Source organism: Aotus nancymaae, unplaced genomic scaffold (assembly GCF_030222135.1).
Source record: "Aotus nancymaae isolate 86718 unplaced genomic scaffold, 86718_ANA_hifiasm-v0.15.2.pri h1tg000057l, whole genome shotgun sequence".
Classification (NCBI taxonomy): domain Eukaryota; kingdom Metazoa; phylum Chordata; class Mammalia; order Primates; family Aotidae; genus Aotus; species Aotus nancymaae.
The window spans coordinates 36,843,737-36,865,545 of record NW_026988471.1 but is presented as its reverse complement, the minus strand read 5'-3'; the positions used below and the strand labels follow the sequence as shown (position 1 = coordinate 36,865,545).

Genomic DNA, 21,809 nt, shown 5'->3' with positions numbered 1-21,809 from the left:
GTATTTTTTTTTTAGTAGAGATGGTGTTTCACCATGTTGGTCAGGATGGTCTCAATCTCCTGACCTCGTGATCTGCCTGCCTTGGCCTCCCAAAGTGCTGGGATTACAGGCATGAGCCACTGTGCTTGGCCAAAATGCTTTTTTCATAATAAAATGGTATTCCTTTATTTCTACTATAGGAAATTTTAAAATCAATAAAACATATTCTTGCCCTTTAAAATGTTTTTATATTTGTGTATGTTTCATTACAAACATTTTAGTAGGGTATTAATATGTATAATTTATAAATAAATATAAATATATTAGGGGATGCCAATTTTAAAAACTGATTCAAGCATACAATAAGAAAGTTTGGAGACTATAGGTTTAGAGGATTATAATACATTTTTTAAGTTAAAATATCATTGTTTATCACATACAATGGTATCTTCCACATTTTTGATAATGTGGAAGATACTTCAGGATCTTGAATGCTTTAGGATCAGCATTAGGGATATTGTTTATCTTATCAGTTGGTTGCAGGTTGGTTAACTGAGAATAAGTCACTGGAAGTTCACCTGTTTGCCTCTGAAAAAGTCTGATGTTCATGGCCCTCTGAATGTCTTCCTCTATGCCAGACAGTTCCAATAAAGAGGCTGTAACCGGGCTCCCCTAACCCTCCTGATCGCCCCATTATGCAGGAACCTAAATATGTCCAAGATAGTGGTAGAGGGTGAGCCTATGTGGCCTGGGCCCACCTCTCTGGATCATCCTCATACAAGTTGAGTGTTATGGCTGAAGAATGCTCTTCTCGGCAGAAGTAGGGTAAGAGCTAACATGTCTACAGGCAGAGCAAAGGGTGGGAAGAAACCAGACCTCCTAAAGACACACTGACTTGTCTCAGCACAGTGGTGACTTCCTGTCGAGGCCACTGCTAGAAAATTCTGAGGAGATGATCTGAAAAGTAAAGAAACACTAATATTCTTTGTAGTTACAAAAAAGGAAAATTTAGCTGGAGGGATAAACATCAATGGATTCTTTTTATGGGATGTCTGGCTTTCTACAAATTTTTACTGAACCAAGACATGAGTTCTTGGTAGATTAATACATGCAGTGAAAAAACTCAAAATAATATGCTGATATATTCCGTAAAGATAATTCCCAGGCTAACTGTGGTTTGTTTTACATTGTCAGCAAGAGCAGGAGGTTTGGGGAGGAATCTCATGAACTCCTGGACGGGGAAAGTTTGGATTCCCATGAAATAACTGATCTGAAATCTAGAGTAAATTTCATCTCAAATTCACTCTCTCTTAATTATGTAACGAATATTGCGAATTCAATTCAACTTTAAAAGTATTTATTTATACCTGTGAAAACACAGAAGCAAGATCAGATGTAGTGTTTTAATCTATATGGGGAATGAATATGTGTCCATATGGAGTAGATAACAATTCAAAAATATAGAATTGGATTACAATGTAAGAGACACAGATGGTGTTGTGAAAGGTCACAGAACTCATGACTGATTGATTGATGGGACTGTATCACTAGAAGTTTATTTAAGTACGGCAGAGTGAGAGAGGAAGGACAGATGACTTTCATGTCCCTTCCATCAACAATGTTCTGAGACCACAGGCTCAATCTACCTGCTTGAATTTCTATAGAGGGGGTTTCTGAAGGTCTGTTTTGATGATCTCACCCTGGGATGGGAAGGAAAGGAGAGCTACTTTTAGCTAGTTTATGTACTGCCAGTGTTAAGGAAAGAAAGAGAAAGTAAAAATCTACTAGCAACTGACGAAGGTGCTTTTGGCTGTAGAATTATCACATTTGGTGTCACTGAAACTCAATGAGCACATGAAAGGATGCTTGACATCACTGGTCAGGGAAGTATGAATAAACCACAGTGAGATACTACTATATATTTGTTAGAATGGCTAAAATTAAAGACTAATGCTGGCCATAGCGAGTGTTGATGAGAATATGGAGCAACTAAAACTCTCATATATTTTCAATGGGAATGTAAAATGGTATAGCAGTTTGGCAGCTTATTATAAAGCTAATGTATACTTACCATGTGACACAACAATGCCACTTCAGGGTTTTTATGTTCCCCCTCCCCCACCCCAACCCAAACTAAAAACATGTCTGCAGAAATAATCATATGTTAATTTTTTTTCTTTTTGAGACAGAGTCTCACTCTGTTGCCCAGGCTATAGTGCAGTGGCCTGATCTTGGCTCACTGCAACCTCTATTTCCTGATTCTCCTGCTTCAGTCTCCTGAGTAGCTGGGATTACAGGCATCCACCATCATGCCTGGCTAATTTTTGTATTTTTGTAGAGACAGAGTTTCACCATGTTGGCCATGCTGGTCTTGAACTCCTGACCGCAGGTGATCCGTCCACCTCGGCCTCCCAAAGTGCTGGGATTACAGGCATGAGCCACTGTGCCCACGCTGTATGTGAATGTTTATGTCAACTTTATCATAATAATGCCAAACTGTAAACCCCAAACAGGTGAATTTATAATAAAATTATGATACATTCAAGCTATGCAATACTACTGAGCAACAAAATGGAATGAACTATTGATATACACAATATCATAGATGAATCTCTAAAAAATGTTCAGCAAATGAAGACAGACTTAAAAGAGTGCACATTGTATAATTCTATTTATATGGTATTGTAAAAAATAATCTATAGTGACAGAAAGCAGATGTGTGGGTGCCTGAGACTGGGGTGCAGGTAGGTAGGAAAGCAAGTGGGAAGGAAGCCAAAGGAAGTTTTTGGAGTAATGTTCATGCTTTATATCTTGACTGTGGTAGGGAGTTTGATGTGTAATTTACACGGGTGTCTAAATTTGCCCAAACCCATCAAACTGTAAAATTAAAATGTGTGCAATTTACTGTCTATAATTTACACCTCAAAAAAGTTAATGTAAACAAAACAAGGCACTCTTTCTATGAATGGGTTTTTGGGAAAGGTAAACTAGTGAGAGAGAGTGTGCACCCACTTTTTTTTTTTTTTTTTTTAAGACGACTGAGGCTGAGTTATAGGCAGGGCCACTGTTGTGCACAATCTGCTTTGTTGTATGATTCTTTTGAGACCTGACTCAGTTTACGGGCTTCTTCCTTGGACAAGAAACTTAAGTTGGGGTCTTACTATTGTGTTCTGGGAGTGTTAGGTCACCGAATTCCTCATGGGCTCCAGGCGTCCCAAGGAAGGCATCTGCTCAGGAAGCATGCCAGCCTTGAGAAGGGAGGTCAAAAGAGGATGTGCAGCTACTGCTTCTGCACCTCCAGTGAGTTATCCTCTTTATAAAGAAGCCAGGTGTTAATAATAGTCACTAATACTTAGTTGAGTAGATGTAGAAAACCCCAGATAAACTTTCTTCTCACCCCCAGATTTCTCCAGCCAGTTCAGGGAGACAAATGGAAGAGTTCAAGTTTAGGGGAGGGGATTTGTGATGGTTAGGTAGATCATAATCTCAACTATTTTAAGAAATGTAAATTACAGTTCTGTAAAAGTGATAATTCACATCATTACATTGAAATAAAAGAGGAAACAAAGCCCTGGTGGGGGAGGCTGGGAGGTGGGAAAGGGACCTGTAGTTCCAGCTACTTGGAGGCTGAGGTGGGAGGATCACTTTAGCCCAGGAGTTCAAGGCTGCAGTGAGCTAGGATTGCATCTGTGAATAGCCATTGCACTCCAGCCTGGGCAACATGGCAAGAGCCCATCTCTTAAAAAAAAAAAAAAAAGAAATGAAGTATGACTATGAACAACAACTTCTTGTGGAGGAATGGCCAGCATCATGTGCAAGTAAGGGTTCCTTAAGTAGTACAAGGCACCTTACTAGGCCATTCTCATGAATTTATCTCATATAGAAACCAAATTTCCTAACCAAGGCCCATCTTAAATTACTGTTTTCCATTCCAATGAACCATTCTGTCTCCCTATGGGAGAAACTTGAATGTTCTTGGCCAATTAAACAAATTTTAAGAAGTCTATTTTTTTAGAAGTCTATCTTTTTTAGCTGCCTTAAGCACTTTTTAGAAAAATGAAAATAAAGGAAAAGGAAACAAATAAGAAGGCCCTAAGGACATTAAATGTTAAGTAATTTAAGACGTTGTATGGCTCTGAATGTGATTATTTCCTTGCTGCACAGGCCAGAGCTGGAAGTCAGTCACCTGGCTTGGTCTTCACTATCTTAGGAACAAAGTGTGTGATCTTCAGAAAATCTAACCTTTGTGCCACTGTTCTCCATGTCAAATGATGGTGATATCATTTTCTTAACCTATCTTCGTGAGTAAAAAGGTTTCATTGAAATACTGGATGTGGTAACACTTTGAAAATTAAATGTTTAATAAAAATTCATACAAACTGAGTTTTTTGCATTTAAAAGAAAATCTTTAACATGTTATAAACATAAATATATGCGCTTTCACTATATGGACTGGATCTCTAAAGCAATAAAATCATCAGTCATCTTTTACTTTTCCAATACTCTTAATAGGTTGTTAAGAATGATCCTCTGTGACTGCACTAAATCTTTTTTAAGTTTCATACTGAAGTGTTGCAGAAGTTACTTTATTATTAAAACAATAGATTGGGAACTGAAGCCTAGAAATGGGATAAGAATTATAATTTCAAGACAGAAGAAAGCAACTGGGTCATAGAAATGATACAATGATTAACCTTCATATGTGGTCTGTACTCCATTCAATGAAGGCTGTAGCAGTAAAACATAAAGTAGAATGTACACAGATCTGTACTGTTTTGGGGGGGAGTAAGAGCATCATGAATTTGGTCTAAGGTTGGCACTGGCATTGTCACGGACTCACTGATATGGCTTGGCTGTGTCCCCCCCGCCAAATTTCATCTTGAATTGTAGCTCCCATAATTCCCATGTGTTGTGGGAGGAACCTGGCGGGAGATAAATGAATCATGGGGTAGGTTCCACCATACGGTTCTCACTGTAGTGAATAAGTCTCACGAGATCTGATGGTTTTATAAGGGAAAACCCCTTTTGGTTGGCTCTCATTCTCTCTTGCTTGCCACCATGTAAGATGTGCCTTTTGCCTTCCGCCTTCTGCCATGATTGTGAGGACTCCCAGCCACGTGGAACTGTGCATCCCTTAAACTTCTTTTTCTTTATAAATTATCTAGTCTCAGGTATGTCTTTATCAGCAGCATGAAAACAGACAAATACACTGTCTCTTGTGCCTGATCTGCTAGGCTTCCCCACTTCCTGCCCCATCCTCCCCTCCACTCACCCTGCTACCTAGTCCTCCTCTCCCTCTTTCTCTACTCTCTTCTTGTCACATCACATCAGAGGGTAGAAATTACTTTTACTTTTTTTTTTTAAGGAAACTTAGGAACACATGGAATGTTTTTCTTTTTCTTGAGTTGTTTTATTTGGCTTAACAAATGTTAATTGAGCACACGCTGCCAGGCAGGAGATACAAGGTAAATAATACGAGGTACTTGTCCTCACCTTACTGAAAATCTTAGGGTAAGTCAAGCTAAATAAAGATGCAAAAAAGTGCTCCAGGGCATTGAGGTGGGTGAGAGCACAACTGGCTAGGTAGATCAGAAGGTTTTGTGGCAAAGCTTCCATCCCTTGGGTCAGGCCTTGAGTGGGAGGGGAGATTTCCCTGAGTGGGCACGGGGGATGGCAGAATAAAAACCAAGCAAAGGGCAGCACTCAATCCAGTGTGCCTGGAAGGTAGACAGTGTGTATGTGCGCAGTTGGGGTTGCTGGAGATCTGCTGAAAAGGCAGACTGGGTGGGAGTGTGGGGTACACGAAAGCCTTGCTGTAGGCAGTGTGGAAGAAGATGGCAAGATATTGCTGTTAGTGTGCTCTTACTCACAAGACTTTATTTGCATGGGTATGTGCCCACCCAGTCTCCTGTTCTTTGCCTTCCTGCCCCACATAAAAACAGCTGCAGCCTCAGGAAAGTGGTTTGAGAGAGCCATGGCAGATTTGGCTCTGGGGATGATCAGCAGGCAGTTTCCAACCTCCACAGCAGCTGGCTCTAGTTACAGCTTGTTTCTGGGGGCCTGCATTGAGCTTCAGACACTGACTTTGAAGGATATAAAGAGGGACTTGCTTGGTTCCCTGCTCAGAGCCCACAATGACTAAGGCTCCAAGGCTCACTGGAATCCACCCACAATTGGAGGTGAGATGGGCACCTCTCACTGGAGGTGCAGAGGCTGGGCAGAGCTGGACTAGGGGTTGCAGCAGGGCCATCTGATGCACCCAGCTCAATGGACTCGAAGGGCTGGAGTTCTTGGAGGGCTCACCCTGGGGAGACGGGCTGCTGAGGAAGTTGCTGCACACTATTACCAACAAGAAGTGAGGCTAAGAGGAGCTTTTCTAAATGATCCATAATAAGAAAAAAAAAGTCAATTAATTGTGTTAGTGGAAAAACCAATATTTCATCCTCTATTCTTTCAATAGAAAATGACATTAAAAATTAATGCCATATGATGAAGTGAACAAAGAGCATGTGGCAAAATGTAGAAGAAAGTATTCTAGAATTGTACTATGCAGTTATTAAATAATAATAAAATGTTATTTTTCTGGATGTGGTAATTGTGGTATTTGTCAGCTTTGAAAATTTTATAATTTGTCATGATGTCTTTCGCATTCTAAACAATAGTCACTTTCATACTTAATTTTCTGTTTGTAATTTTGTTTTCTTTTTCTTAAAGATTCTCCAACTTGTGTAAGCTTTGGGATCCCTGAAACTTGGATCAGCCTCTGAATGGTCTCCATAATTTTGGCTCAATAAATGTTTGATTAATTACGATTACAAAGTACACTGAGCTCCGAGAACTGAAGAACACAAGGGAAATAAAATGCATTTCAAACTAAGAGACAAAATATATAAATGAATTAGTGGCTTGGCTGGAAAATCATTGTCGTTGTAACCGGGACGTTTTAAAGATCAGGACAGTCCATGTTGGGCTCCAGATGAATTCCACACCCTACATGGTGGGGCCTGTCTGCCTGACTGAGAGTGGCTGTCCACTTAGGGCTTAGCTAGTAATGCCACAGTCATGTGCAATGATAATTTCCAATGGCATTTCCACATGCAATTTTCAGCAAATTATTTTCCCAATTAGGTTTCCCAATTTTAAATTAGGTGGGTTGTGTAAACACAAAGTATTCAAGAAGGAGGAAAACTATAATTTAACTCTCCACATGCAATTTTGCCAAAGCACAAGGTTACTACTAAAAAATGTAGAAATGAAAAGTTTTCTCAGGGCTCTAACCAGAGTCTAATTTAATAAGTAATTCCATAGTACAAGTCTGTCAATTTGCTTTTTTTTTTAGCCTAGGGGAAGCATTTGAAACATTGCAAAAACTTGTTTAAAAAAGAAATGTGATACTTTTGAAGTTTTTTTAAATCTATAAAATAATGGTTTATAGGACTGGAAAGTGTGGTGAGGAGTTGATTTTTAAAATATTACAATGCTGCAAAGTTACAACTTTCAAAAGTTACAACTTCTGGATTTCAAAATCTAAAACAGAGACAAAACGTAAAACCAATGGTTTTCAAGATATCGGACAGCAAGAAAGAAAGTACAGTGAGCCCTGAGAGACGAGTAACAAAAAGTTGAACCTCCCGATTGCCCCAGCTTACTGCTTCAAGAGAGCTTCCAGGTTAGTGTATGGAGCAGGAGCACAAAAGGAGTCCAGCAAGCTCTTTGTGCTGAGGAGAGACAGAGCTGAGACTATGGGGAGACCAAAGCAGGTAGAGGGCTTGAAAGACACTTGATATAATTCACCTTTAAAGAATATGCATTCTGTTTCAGTGTACATGGAATGTTTACCAAAATAGAACATATTCTGGGCCATGGAACAAGTCTTAACAAGTTTGAACAGATTCAAGTCATACAAACTGTTTGCTGACCACGATGAAATTAAATTAGAAATCAATTACAGAAAGATACTTGGAAAAAAAAAAGCTGAAAACAGACTTTTAAATAACCCATGAGTGAAAGAAAAGAGCAAAATGGAAATTAGAAATTATTTTTCAATGAATGAACATGAAAACATAACATATTAAAATTTGTAGGATACTGCTAAAGTGGTACTTAGGAATTTATAGCACTAAATGCTTGTAATAGAAAAGAAGTGGCCGGGCGCGGTGGCTCACGCCTGTAATCCCAGCACTTTGGGAGGCCGAGGCGGGTGGATCACGAGGTTAATAGATCGAGACCATCCTGGTCAACATGGTGAAACCCCTTCTCTACTAAAAATACAAAAAATTAGCTGGGCATGGTGGCGCGTGCCTGTAATCCCAGCTACTCAGGAGGCTGAGGTAGGAGAATTGCCTGAACCCAGGAGGCGGAGGTTGCGGTGAGTCAAGATCCCACCATTGCACTCCAGCCTGGGTAAAAAGAGTGAAACTCCGTCTCAAAAAAAAAAAAAAAAAAAAAAAAAAGAGAAAAGAAAAGAAGTAAAGTCTTACATCAATGACTTCAACTCCCACCTTAAGAAATTAGAAGCATAAATAAAACCCAAAGAAAGGAGAAGGAAGAAAATAATAAAGTTGAGAATGGAAATCAATAGAATAGACAATAGAAAAAGAGCAAATCAATGAAACCGAAAGCCATTTCTTTGAGAAGCTCAATAACATCGATAAACTTCCAGCCATTGGTTATAGTGTTACCTGTAGGTTTTTTTGTAGGAAGAAACAAACATGAAACAGGAAAGAGAATAAACACAGATTACGAATATCAGGAATGAGAGAGGTGGCATCACTACAGATTTTATAGATAATAAAAGAATAATAAGGGAATATTATTACATTTGTGCCAATAAATTTGACAACTTAGATGAAATAGAAATATAGACAAATTCTTTGAAAGATATAAACTACCAAAGATCATTTCAGAAGGAAGATAATCTAAATAGCCCTGTATTTCTTAAAAGAATTGAAGTTGAAATTGTAGTTGAAAACTCCCCCCAACAAAGAAAACTCCAGGTCCAGATGGGTTCACTAGTGAATTCCACTAACTATTTAAGGGAGAAACAATATCAATTCTACATAAAGTTTTCAAGGAAAATGAAGAAGAGTGGATACTTCTCAACTCATTCTCTGAAGCCAGAATTACTCTGATACCAAAATCAGAAAAATACTTTATAAGAAAACTACAGACCAATATAAATTATAAATATTTATGCAAAAAATTAAAATAAAATTTTAGCAAATCCACTGGTACAATAAAAAGAATAATACATTAGGACTAAGTTCATTTTATCCCAGGAATGCAAGGCTGCCTTAATATTTAAAAATACAATCAAATATAATTCATCATATAAACAAACTAAAACAGCAAAACCATACGATCATCTCAATGAACACGTTTGACAAAATTCAGCATTAATTCCATTAAAAAACTCAGCAAAATAAGAACAAAAGAGAACTTCTCAACCTGTAAAATGTTATCTAAAAAAACCTGCAGATAACATTATAATCAATGGCAAAAAATGGCATCTTTCCCCTCAGATCAGAAATAAAATAAGAATGTTTGCTTTCTTCTATTCAATGGTGTATTGAAAGTTCTAGCCTGTGCAATAAGGGAAAAATGAAACAAAACCTTCAGATTAGAAAGAAGTAAAAATGTCTTTATTCACAACTGACATAATCACAGTAGTAGAAAATCTAATGGAATCTACAAAAAAGCTACTAGAAGTAATAAGTGAGTTTAAAGAGGCCACAGGATGCAAGATGAGTGTACACAAATAAATAGCATTTCTATATACAATAAAAAATCAGAAATTAAAATTAAAAATAGATAATAGCATCAAAATATGAAATACTTAGGAATGAGTGTGACAAAAATGTGAAAGACTTGTATATTGAAAGCTGCACAACATTGCTGAAAGGAAATAAAGACCTAAATAAATTCAGAGGTATACCATATTCCTGGGTTGAAAGATTTAAAATTAATAAGATGTCAATTTAAATTGATCAATGCAATCCCAATCAAAATCACAGCCACTTTTTTCTTGATGGAAATTTAAAAAAACTAATTCTAAAATTCATATCTAAATGCAAATAACCTAGAGTACTAAAAACAAAACAAAAACAAGGTTGGAGGAGTAACACTACCTGGTTTCAAATCTATAAAGCTACATTAATCAACACAGTATGGTATTGGTGTTGAGATCAATAAATAGATCAATGGAATGAAATATAAAGTCCAGAAACAGACCCGTGCATATATGAAAAGCTGATTTTGACAAAGGTACAAAGACGACTCAGTGGAGAAACAATAGTCTTTTCAACAGGTTTGGAGGCATAACTTTGTTAGATATGTTATATAGAGTATTAGATAGATTGCCAGTTTGTAAATGTAAATGCTGAAATAATTAGATATCCAAGTAATATAACAAATGAACTTCAAGTCATACTCCAAATTATATACAAAAACCAAAACATCTCAATTTAAATCATGGTCAAAATATTTGAATAAATACTTCACCAAAGAAGATATACCAATGGCAAATAAATGCATGAAAAAATGCTCAACATCATTTGTCATTAGAGAAATACAAATTAAAACCCCAATCAGATATACTACACACTTAGTGCAGTAGCTAAAATTAAAAAGACTGACCCTATCAAGTATTGTTAAGAAAGTCAAGCAAGCAGAACTCTCAGACACTCTTGGCGAGAACGTAAAATGGTAAAACCACTTTGGAAAACAGTTTGAGCGTTTTGTAAAACGGTAGATATATATCTACCATACTTTCTACTCCTGGGTATTTATCCAAGAGAAATGAAAGCATATGTACATTCAAAGATATTTATGTGAATGTTCATAGATGATTTGTTTGTTATAATCAAATACTGAGAACAGCCCAAATGTCTATTAATAGATGAGTGGAGAAAAAAACTGGTATATTTCTGTTATAAAATACTACTCAGAAATGAAAAGGAATGAACTATTAGTACATGCTACCACATGGATAAATCCCAAAATAGTTATGCTGAGTGAAAGAAGTCAGATAAAGGGTACATAATGATAATTCTACTTATATAAAATACTAGAAAATGTAATCCATAATGACAGAAAGCAGATCAGTGACTACTTGGAATGGGGGTCAGAGAGAGAGACGCAAGAGGGAGAGATTACCAAGGGGCATGAAGAAACACTTGAGGTGCTGAAAATGTTTGTTACCTTAACTGTGGTGATGGTTTTGTGGATGTACACATGTCAACATTTATCAAATGATACACTTTAAATACTTGCAATTTTTTGTATATCAATTGTATCTCAATATTTTTAAAAACCAAATCTTACGATTTGGCTTCAAGTATCTAAAGCAAAATATAGGTCGAGGGGCTCCAAAATCACAATACTCAAAGTATTAACTTTATTGGTTTTAAAATGCATCTTGTGTTTGTGAAATCAACTACTCTTGTTAATTTCCCAGTCTACAGGCCACAAAGTCCATAACCAAAGCTTTCTCAACACACTCAGTTCAAGTAGATCAAGTCCTTAAAAACAGGCTTCACTACCCCATTTTTCTCTTTCCTTATCTTGAGGAGGGGAAGGAAGAGGCGTATGAAAAAAATATAAGGTAAGATATAAAAGAGGTTGGTGGAAATTTACGATGGAATACTAGAAAATGTCTATCAATATCCAAAATATAAGATTTTTCTTTACCTTTTCTCCTCGTTTTCCTTCTTTATTGCCCTCTGCTTTTAAAAATTCTTTTTCCTTTCCTTTGTTTCCTTTTTTACCTTCTGTCTTTCCACTTTCTTTCACTTCCCACATTTCAATTCCCCCATTTGCTGGCAGGATTGTACGGTGGCTGGCCACAGCATGGACTATGGAGCAGTCTGCCCAAGTTCAAATCCCTTGCTCACAGTGTTAGGCATGGTAATATCCTGCACTTTAGCTCCCCTATCTTAAATGGGGTAATATCAAATGTTCCTTCCTTATAGGTTGCTGTGAGGATTAAATATATCAATATAGGAAAAACACTTGGAATAGGTAATCACCAGGTAAGTGTTGTCATTCTAAGAGCCACCATTATACATCAGACACACTGGACTCCAATCAATTAAACATAAACAGCCCCAGGCTCAAAGAAAGCAGAAGTGAGGTTCCAAGGGCTGGAACCCAGTCCTGACTTGGTCATTACAGTTCTCTGACCCTGACCCTGTTACACATCAACGCTTAAACTGTTTATTGGTAAAATGAGAAGTTTAGTGTAAAAGCTGGTTCCATTCAGCTTGTACCACTGGTTTTTGAAATCCAACAGTATAAAAAATATTAACAAATGAAAAGCCTTTTGATAACTTTTAGGCACAAATGAGAAGTGGCATGGATTTTCATATTAAAATAAAGACCTTTTTTATTTAGTAAGAAAGATAACATCACAATTACATGGACATCATCAAAATTTTAGTGGACCACTAAATTACCTCTTTAATGTTTTATGAAAAATTGCAACATACAGTTTGATTCTTATCTTCTGGAATCAAACATATTCAAAGTTTGGGTCAGAACTCCCCCCTTTCCAAAGTTGTACATGAAGTCTCTTGAGAAGTTAGCAGCTTGTGTACTTCATCTGTGAGTAGAGAATGTACCATCAGCTTGGACTTTGTGATCCAGCAGGAACAATCCTCATTTCAGGAACACTCTGCAGCTATTCTGTCTTCTCTGAGTTGTCAAGCAGCATGAGTGGTGAGTGAAGTAACCATTGAAAACCAGAGTCCTCATGGCTCACTTTGTGTGAAATTCCCTGGAGTAAGTGTAATATTCTACATGAAATCCTGTCATTCAAGAAATCACTCAGTAGGGTTATTTAATACAGAAACTGTTTTTACTTGGCCTCATTACACATAACTTTTTTTTGTTTCCTTGTTTTTATCTATACAGTACCTTTCATATATCTGCTGTGAGTAACTAAGACTAGATTAAGGAGTCAAAATAAGCCATGTTTAAGTACCAACTCTTTCTACTTGTTAAGAAAGGCCTGTGGCAAGTTATTTATCTATTCCAAGCCTCAGTTATGTCATTACCTATATGGAAACAATAACACCTCCCTCACTGGATTGGACTGAGGATTAAATGAACAAAATATCATATGTATCCTCTATAGCAGGGATCCCCAACCCCTCAACTGAGGCCACAGACTGGTCCTGGTACTAGCAACTGGCTGGTGGCCTGTTAGGAACTGGGCCTCACAGCAGGAGATGAGTGGTGGGCAAGTGAGCAAAGCTTCATCTATATTTATAGCTGCTCCCCATTGCTCATCTTACCACCTGAACTCCTCCTCCTGTCAGATCAGTGGTGGCATTTGTAGGGCGAACCCTACTGTGAACTGTGCATGCAAGGTATGTACGTTGCAAACTCTTTATGAGAATCTATTGCCTGATGGGTCTGTCACTGTCTCCCTTCACCCCCAGATGGGACCTTCTAGTTGCAGGAAAACAAGTTCAGGGCTCCCACTGGTTCTACATTATGGTGGGTTGTATAATTATTTCATTATATATTACACTTTAATCATAATAGAAATAAAGTACACACTAAATGAAATCCATTTGAATCATCCCGAAACCAGGGAAATATTGTCTTCCATGAAACTAGTCCCTGGTGCCAAAAAGGTTGGGGACCACTGTTCTATAGCACATCCTTCTAGGTTATCAGATTCTAGTCCTGTTCATGGGTTTTGAGCTATTTAGCAATTATTTGCAATGTTTTTAATTTTAAAAAATTATTTTTAAATTAAAAAAATTTTTTTGAAAGAGTCTCACTCTGTCACCAGGCTGGAGTACAGTGGCACAATTATAGCTCACCACAGCCTTGATCTCCTGGGTTCAAGTGATCCTCCCACTCAGCCTCCTGAGTAGCTGGATCTATAAGTGTGCACCACCATGCTCAGCTAATTTTTATAGAGATGGGATTTCACCATGTTGCCCAGGCTGGTCTTGAACTCCTAAGCTCAAGCAATTCTCTTGCCTCGACCTTCCAAATGTAACTTCTCTGATTATATGGCTTTATGAGGACTACAGATTGATGACAGTGTAACTCTGGAAGGGGGCATACAGCAGGGAGTTAATGCTCCTTTGAAGGGTTATTTCCATGATGATGAGGGGAATTCCTGCTTTTTATACTCATTTGGAGAAATTGCTAAATATGTCAGAAACTTCTAATTCTCTAAAGATTGAATTAGGAGTACTACATTTCCATTGGGTCAAGCTCATATCCAGAAACTACTACACTGATTACCCAGTCAATAGGCATCAACTTGTCAATTGAAGACATATGAGAAACAATTAAGAATTTTGTCAAAATATAATAAACACTGATTAGGTCTTATGTCAGGTTCCAATTATGAGTCAAATCCCACTGTTGCCCACCAGGAATGTTTCTTGATAGTCCTCATAATTCCTAGAGGAAGTGTTTACACCACTCTGCTGGAATGAGTTGCTCCCACGAAACCTACAACATGGTTGATTCTATGTCATTTGCTGCTAGTTGGATTCACCTTTCTATACTTACATATTCCTTTAGCTGTTTAGAGATGGTCAGAGGTATCCACAGCCTCTCTGCATATCCATGAGAGAACCTGCAAGACTCTTGTCCCATCTAGCCATGAGTTTTGACATTAGACCAGTTGTCAGAGGAAAGTGGGTGAGAACTAGCTGGACTGATTCAGTATCTTGATTGACCATTATAGAAGATGGGGTTAGAGGGTAGCTTAATTTACCTAACTAGAATGTCTACATTAGGGCTTAAAATTTTGAGTGTGTGTGTGCGCACACCCATGTATTTGGAACAATAAACAGAAAATCCAAGTTTTTACTCTGATTTCCAAGATGAGGCTGATTAAGAGGTAGCAGGGAATCTTTATAACTCACTGCTAAGTACAACCTAAAAAATAATTTTATTACTAAAAACTGGAAAATGTAGGAAATAAAATACAGCTCCACAGAAATATAAACTACTACTATTTTAGTGTATTCCCTACTAGATGCTCTTCTGTGCTTATTTTTATATTGTTGAGATCCTATGTATGTGGTATTTTTAACTTGTACTTGCACTTAAGATGTTCTGTGCATTTGCCTATATGTGTAATTATTTTTAATGGCAAAATGTTATTCAATTGTAGTTATATTTCAATGTAGTTAACTGCTTTCTTTTTGTTGGACATAGTATTATGTTGTTATGACTATCTGTACGTCAGTCATTGCAGTTTTCTCTTTACGATTATTTCCATAAGAGGCTCTCAATAAATTTTACCAAAGGCTTGTGCCAAAATACTCTTTAAAAAAATTTTAAAAATATTTTTATATTTAGTTTACCCAAGTGACAAAATATTCTCCTGCTAACTGTGTATGAGAACGCTCCATGTCATGTCAATATTGTCAGCATTAAATGCTTCTGGAACAAAGAAAAAAGTCCTTGCTAGTTTGATGGTAGAACAGTATTTTATTGTAATTTTATTTACATCTTTTGATTACCAGTTACATTTCTTTTTTCTCTTCTGCCAACAACTTGTTCATGTCCTTTGCTGTTTTCCATTTTTCATCCACATTAATGAAATTATTTTGTTTTATTAAGTCTCAATTGAAACAGTACTTATGAAAGTTTGTTTTATTGGATTTAAATATTTTATTTAAACAAATATTCTGAAGGCTGCAGTTTATTGATAAGAAAAATATAAAGCATACATGTTTGTAGATTATGTATTGACATTATAGTATATAGATTCTCCAAATAACATAATTTTGTAGTGCTACTAGTGGAATGCATTCTGTGGAAACATGCCTTTACCTTCAAATCTGAGCACAATACCCTTACATCAAAAATGAACAAAAGGATAATAAAAGCACGACTTTGATTAGTTTAAGTTTTGGTAGACCATATCTGATTTGTTGAAGAGTAAATTCATTTATTTACCTCTTCAAGGAAGTCATTATTTTTTGCATTTCTTTCTGTGCCTCTTTATCCTATAAAGAAAATACAAATACATAATGAAATTTCATGCATTCATCTTGATACTCTAGTGTGCTGAAATAGACTTTTGTTTTGAAAGACCATTACAAAGAGACCAGCTGGGTGCAGTGGCTCACACCTACAATCCCAGCATTTTGGGAGGCCAAGGCAGGGGGACTGCTCTAGCCCAGCAGTTCAAAACCAGCCTGGGCAACATAGTGAGACCCTGTATCTACCAAAAAATAAAAAAAAGAAAAAAAATTATCCGGGCATGGTGGCATGCACCTGGTAGTCCCAGCTACTTGGGAGGCTGAAGTGGGAGGATCGCTTGAGCCTGGAAGGCTGAGGCTGTAGTGAGCCATGATCACACCACTGCACTCCAGCATGGGTGAGTGAGATCCTGTCTCAAAAAAATAAAAAAAGAAAGAACTGGATTTTTAAAGACCAGATCCAGATCTATGATAATGTGGGCAACGTGGATAGCTATTTCTGGGCTCTTCCTTCACCAGATCTGGAGTAATGGGATTCAGGACAAAGAGACTTCCATGTAAGCTGACAATGGATCTGCCCTTGTGTCAATCTATTATGGATTTTTTTCTTCAGCTGTGAGATGTGAAGAAGTACTAGACCTAGCAGCAAGATTTGAAGAAATCTGAGATTCTGTTAGAGCTGGTCAACATATATTTCATTATTGACTTTATTAGGAAGCCTATAGTTAAGACTAAAAATCATGTAATATGTTTTATAGGACATTACATCTATTGTTATTTCTTTACAATGAATGTGGATTCAAAAGAGTGGCAATAAATTCAGATGACAGGGTACTTTTATGCATTTTTGCATTTGACAAACATTTTCTGAGCACCTATCCAAGCATTTAAGAGATGTAACATATTTGAAATAATCAGATGAAGACAACAGGACAAGGGTAAATATTTGGAAGTAGTTGTTAGCTAAATTATTTTTGAAATTGTAAGTTTTCTAACACTTTTAATCATAAACATAAAACACTGATTCTATTGTAGTGATCAACTAAAGTCTATCTTCTATTAAACAATATTTACTGAAGGTTGTGAGAAAATAAAATTAATGGTACCTGAGATACTAGTGTGATATTTAGAAGAACTGATTAAAAAATCAGTAATTCCAGGTATTGAGTTCATGTTTATCAAACTGTTGGGCTATCTCAGTGCTTAGCAGATGCCATCTATCAGTAAATAGATGGTCCTACATAAACGTCTGCTAAATGAATGATTAGACACTGAAACATGGTGGCAAGTTTCTATATCTAGGAATTAATTTCTCACAGCAGAATTACATAGATGAGAGCATTATTTTAACTAGATGGCTAAAGAAGTGAATATTCACAAACTGTAACAGAAGAGGGCCCTCATGTGCTCCAGATCCCATTCTCTCTGGCTTCCCCAGGCCCTTATTCTATCAATTATCTCCTTTTTCTACAATCTTTCTTGAACCCTTCCTTCTTTGCCGGCTTTTCCTCATAATCATTTAAATGTGCTTCTATACTTTCCATCTACAACAAACCCTCAACTCAAGCATCCCTTTAACCTTATGTCGTTCCTCCTTACCCCATGAAATTCTTTGGAAGAGTGTCTACATACACTGACTATATTTTCTCGCCTCCTGACTACTTGGAATTCTGGTTTCCACTCTCTGCTGTTCTACTAGAACAGTCTAGTTTAAGATCACCAATGATATCCACATCATTAAGTTCAACACTCACTCCAGTCCTTGCTTGCTTGACTTCTCCAGAGCATCTAACGGAGTTTACCATTTCCACCATCCCTTGGCTTCCAAGGTCTCACCTTCTCTGGCCACTTCTTTCAGTCTCACTTGCAGGTTTCTCTTCCTCCCCCATTCCATTATGTTAGTGTTTCTCAGGGGTAGATCTTTTGACTTATGCTTTCTATGTACTACATAGTCTCTTTGGATGACTTCTTAAATAGCGCGGCTTCAGACATTGTTTATATGCCAAATATCCAATTACTCACTGGACTTAAAAATCTCACAAACACAAACTCAACATTTCAAAACTGAAGTCACCTTCCCCACCAAACCTGGTTTTCCTGTATTTCCTGTGTTAATAAAGCGCATCTCCATCTATCCTGGTCAGTTTCCCAAGCCGGAAACCAAGATGTCATCCTTGAGTCCTCCTTCTCCCTCAATAACCAATCCCCAAGTCTTATAGAGAATACTACCTACAATTCTGTGGAATCTGTTCTTTCCTCTTAATTCCTCACTGCCATCATCTTAGTCCATGCCACCATATCATGTCTGTGTCATTGCAGTTGTTACCTAAATGATATTCCTGCTTCCAGTTTTGCTCCTCTCCACTCCAAGCCAGTCTCCATATGGTGGCTATTGTGCTCTTTTCTAAAAATCTCATTGTATTATCTGTTGCTGAAGACCCTTCAGCAGTTTTCCTCTGCTTTAAAGAAAAAGGCAAATAAGGCTCTCATCTCTTCTCCCCCTCTAGTATTCAACATTTCAGTCAAATCATATACTTGATTCAGTACTTTCATGTATTTCTCTTCTAAAGGCATTTGTCTGTTTTCTAGTGTTTCATAAAGTATGGCCTACATACTATGTGCTTCAGTATCATTTGGGATATTTGATGCTGTAATGGATATTTACCTATATTTCCATTCTAGCCAGAGAGATACATATTTCAATACTCACATTATAGTTATCACACATTATTTTGTGTTCTACATTTTCCAGTTACATTAAAAGTAATTTTCTGGCCAAAGTCTTTGTAAACATGTTTAGAGCTGCATAAAAAATGGAAGCTGATCAATTGATAACAGTGACAAAATATTAAAGGAAAAATGGCCCAATTACTCGGCATGTTTCATTTGTTAAAAGATAAATATCAATGGATTATATTCCACTTTTACTTCATTTTTAACATTCCATTCCAACTTTCACTACATACATATTCTCTAGGACTAATCTATTAAAGAGGGGTTATTTCACTGCTTATTAAGTATTACCAAATTCTATATTCTACACCTCTAAGAAAGAATCGCAATTCTATACCTTTATGCTACATTTTTTTTTAAGTAATACATCACTGGGCAAAAGTCTCAATTATTTGTTGAATTGTGTGCTAAAGCATTCTTGGTAGAGTTTTTTCCCAGTATGAGTTGCATAAAATCCAGGTAAAGGCATTTTCTACATTGACTTGAGGCCTGGGGAACCTCCCCAACATAAGAACTTTTAAGGTTCACGAAGGTATGTGCAATCGCTGAAGACTCTCCCTAATTCAGGACACTGACAGTGTTTTCTTTCTTTATTATTATTCTTAATAATTTTCTTTGTTTTCTCTCATTTTAATAAGTTGCTTTTCTCTTAGAGAGTGTTTTATACAGCATGAATCCTCACGTCCTGGAGTGCTGCTCTATGAGTAAAGCGTTTATCATGTTTATTTCATTGAATTGCTTCTCCAGCATGAATTATTATTTTTCCAACAGGGTTCTTCCTCCTTGAAAAAACTTGCCACTTTCTTTCTGGTTTTACTCTAAGTTTTTTTCTGCATATCAAGGCTTGAGCTTTGCCTAAAGGGTGTAGGGTTTAGCCCCGTGGGAGCTCTCTGGTATCTAAAAGCAGAACCCAGATAGATGGAAACTTGAGAGACCACCTATAAAGGTTAGGGCTGAGGCTGAAGGTTCTTCCAAATGCTGTACATTTATAGGGTTTCTCTCTATTGTGCATTGTCTCATTATGACTAAGGTGAGACCATTAAGGGAAGGCTTTCCCACATAGATCGTATTCATGTGGTTTCTCTCCTGTGTTAATTCACTGTGTTGTTTAAAGGATAAATGGTCCCTGAAGGCATTTCCATATAGATTACAGGCAAAGAGTTTCTCTCTTGAGTTCTCTGGTATGAGTAAGAATTAGCTCTCTAGTGAAGTGTTTCCTACATTCATTATATTTATAGAGTTTCCCTCCAGTACAAGCTAATACATGTTGAGTCAATGTTGAGCTGTGAGTGACAACTTCCTCATACTCATTATATTCAAAGGGCTCCCCTCCACTGTGACATCTCTGCTACTGAGGCCATAACAGGCTGTTAAAGCCTTGCTCACATACCTTCATTTATTCATTTATTTTCCCACATATGAATCTGATGCCAAACATTCAGTATAGTCTCTAGTTAACATCTTCCACTTTGGTTACATTCATCTGGTGTGTTACTCTCCTTTGCGTATAGAAGTTTTCTCCTTTGTAGTAGGTCAGCTGTATAGCAATCTGACTAGTTTTAAGGTTTTCATTATGTTTCAAGCACTTAATATATTGGCTATATTTATGCAATTGCCCTCTTATAAGAACTCAGGTTATGATTTTGAGCTCAGGTTATTCCTTTTCTCCCAAATTTGAATTATCCACACCTTTGAGCTAAGATAGCACACTTTCTCTAGCCTCAAATTAAAGTCATGTGATTGTGCTGCATTCCTAATTTGCCCTCCCCAGGCCTATTCTACTGTGGAGGAACAGGGTTCACCCCCAAGAATCTCGGTATTGACATGTTGTTAGATGGCTCCTTCCTGTAGATATTCTACATGGAAGTTCTTTGTTTTTAAGACTTTCCTAACAGACAATTCCATCAAACAGTGGGTGAAGGATATGAACAGACACTTCTCAAGACATTTATGCAGCCAACAAATGTATGAAAAAAAGCTCATCATCACTGGTTATTAGAGAAAGGCAAATCAAAACCACAATGAGATACCATTTCATGCCACTTAGAATGGGGATCATTAAAATGTCAGGAAACAACAGATGCCAGAGAATTAGTTCAACTATCATGGAAGACAGTGTGGCGATTTGTCAAGGATCTAGAACCAGAAATGCCATTTGACCCAGCAATCCCATTACTGGGTATATACCCAAAGGATTATAAATCATTCTACTATAAAGACTCATGCACACATGTTTATTGCAGCACTGTTCACAATAGCAAAGACTTGGTACCCACCCAAATGCCCATCAATGATAGACTGCATAAAGAAAATGTGGCACATATATACTGTGGAATACTACGCAGCCATAAAAAGGATGAGTTCATGTCCTTTGCAGGGACATGGATGAAGCTGGAAAACATCATTCTCAGCAAACTGACACAAAAACAGAAAACCAAACCACTGCATGTTCTCACTCACAAGTGGGAGCTGAACAATGAGAACACATGGAAACAGGGAGGGAAACATCATACACTGGGGCCTGTCACAGGTTGGGGCTAGGGGAAGGGCAGCATTAGGAGAAATACCTAACGTAGATGAGTTGATGGGTGCAGCAAACCATCTTAGCACATAAGACTATGTAACAAACCTGCATGTCCTACGCATGTATCCCAGAACTTAAAGTATACTAATAAAAAAAAGTAAAATTATTTTTAGAGATAGGGATCTTGCTATGTTGCTCAGGCTGGTCTCAAACTCCTGGGCTCAGGTGATCTGCCCTCCTTGGCTTCCCAAAGTGCTGGGATTACAGGCGTGAGCCATCACACCCGGCCACATTATTCTGTATATCTAAAATAGTTCTAAGATTAAATGATGTTTTTAAGAACAAAATGTATCTACCTACATTTTACCCCTTCTGACCTGTCCTGACTGTTGTATCACTCAGGATCATTTGTGAAATATTTATGGGAAACTAAATGTAAACTAGAGAAAGTAAAAAAAAAAACAAAAAACAAAAAGACTTTCCTGCCTAGATGCTGGTTTTGAGGATTTTTTTTCCAGAATCACATCTCTGTGCAGCTTCCTCTGAGATGGGTCTAGCAGGGTTTACTCTTTCTGAGTAAAATCCAAAGCCATATCCTCAAGGGTCAACAT

At 37.3% G+C, this 21,809-nt stretch overlaps 1 protein-coding gene across 3 annotated transcripts in view; it reads right to left on the bottom strand.

The window, feature by feature from the left end:
* Positions 1-12,343: 12,343 nt before the first annotated feature.
* LOC105733180 (regulator of microtubule dynamics protein 2) overlaps positions 12,344-21,809 on the bottom strand; it is a 75,328-nt gene continuing 65,862 nt past the window's right edge. For 2 of the 3 annotated variants that reach the window (XM_012475480.3, XM_012475478.3), the window contains exon 11: positions 12,344-12,751. In XM_012475480.3, the coding sequence (XP_012330903.2) occupies positions 12,656-12,751 (96 nt within the window). In that variant the 3' untranslated portion in view covers positions 12,344-12,655. Of the gene's footprint in view, positions 12,752-15,594; positions 15,966-21,809 lie in introns of those variants that run through there. The other variant, XM_012475479.3, reaches the window with a different exon arrangement.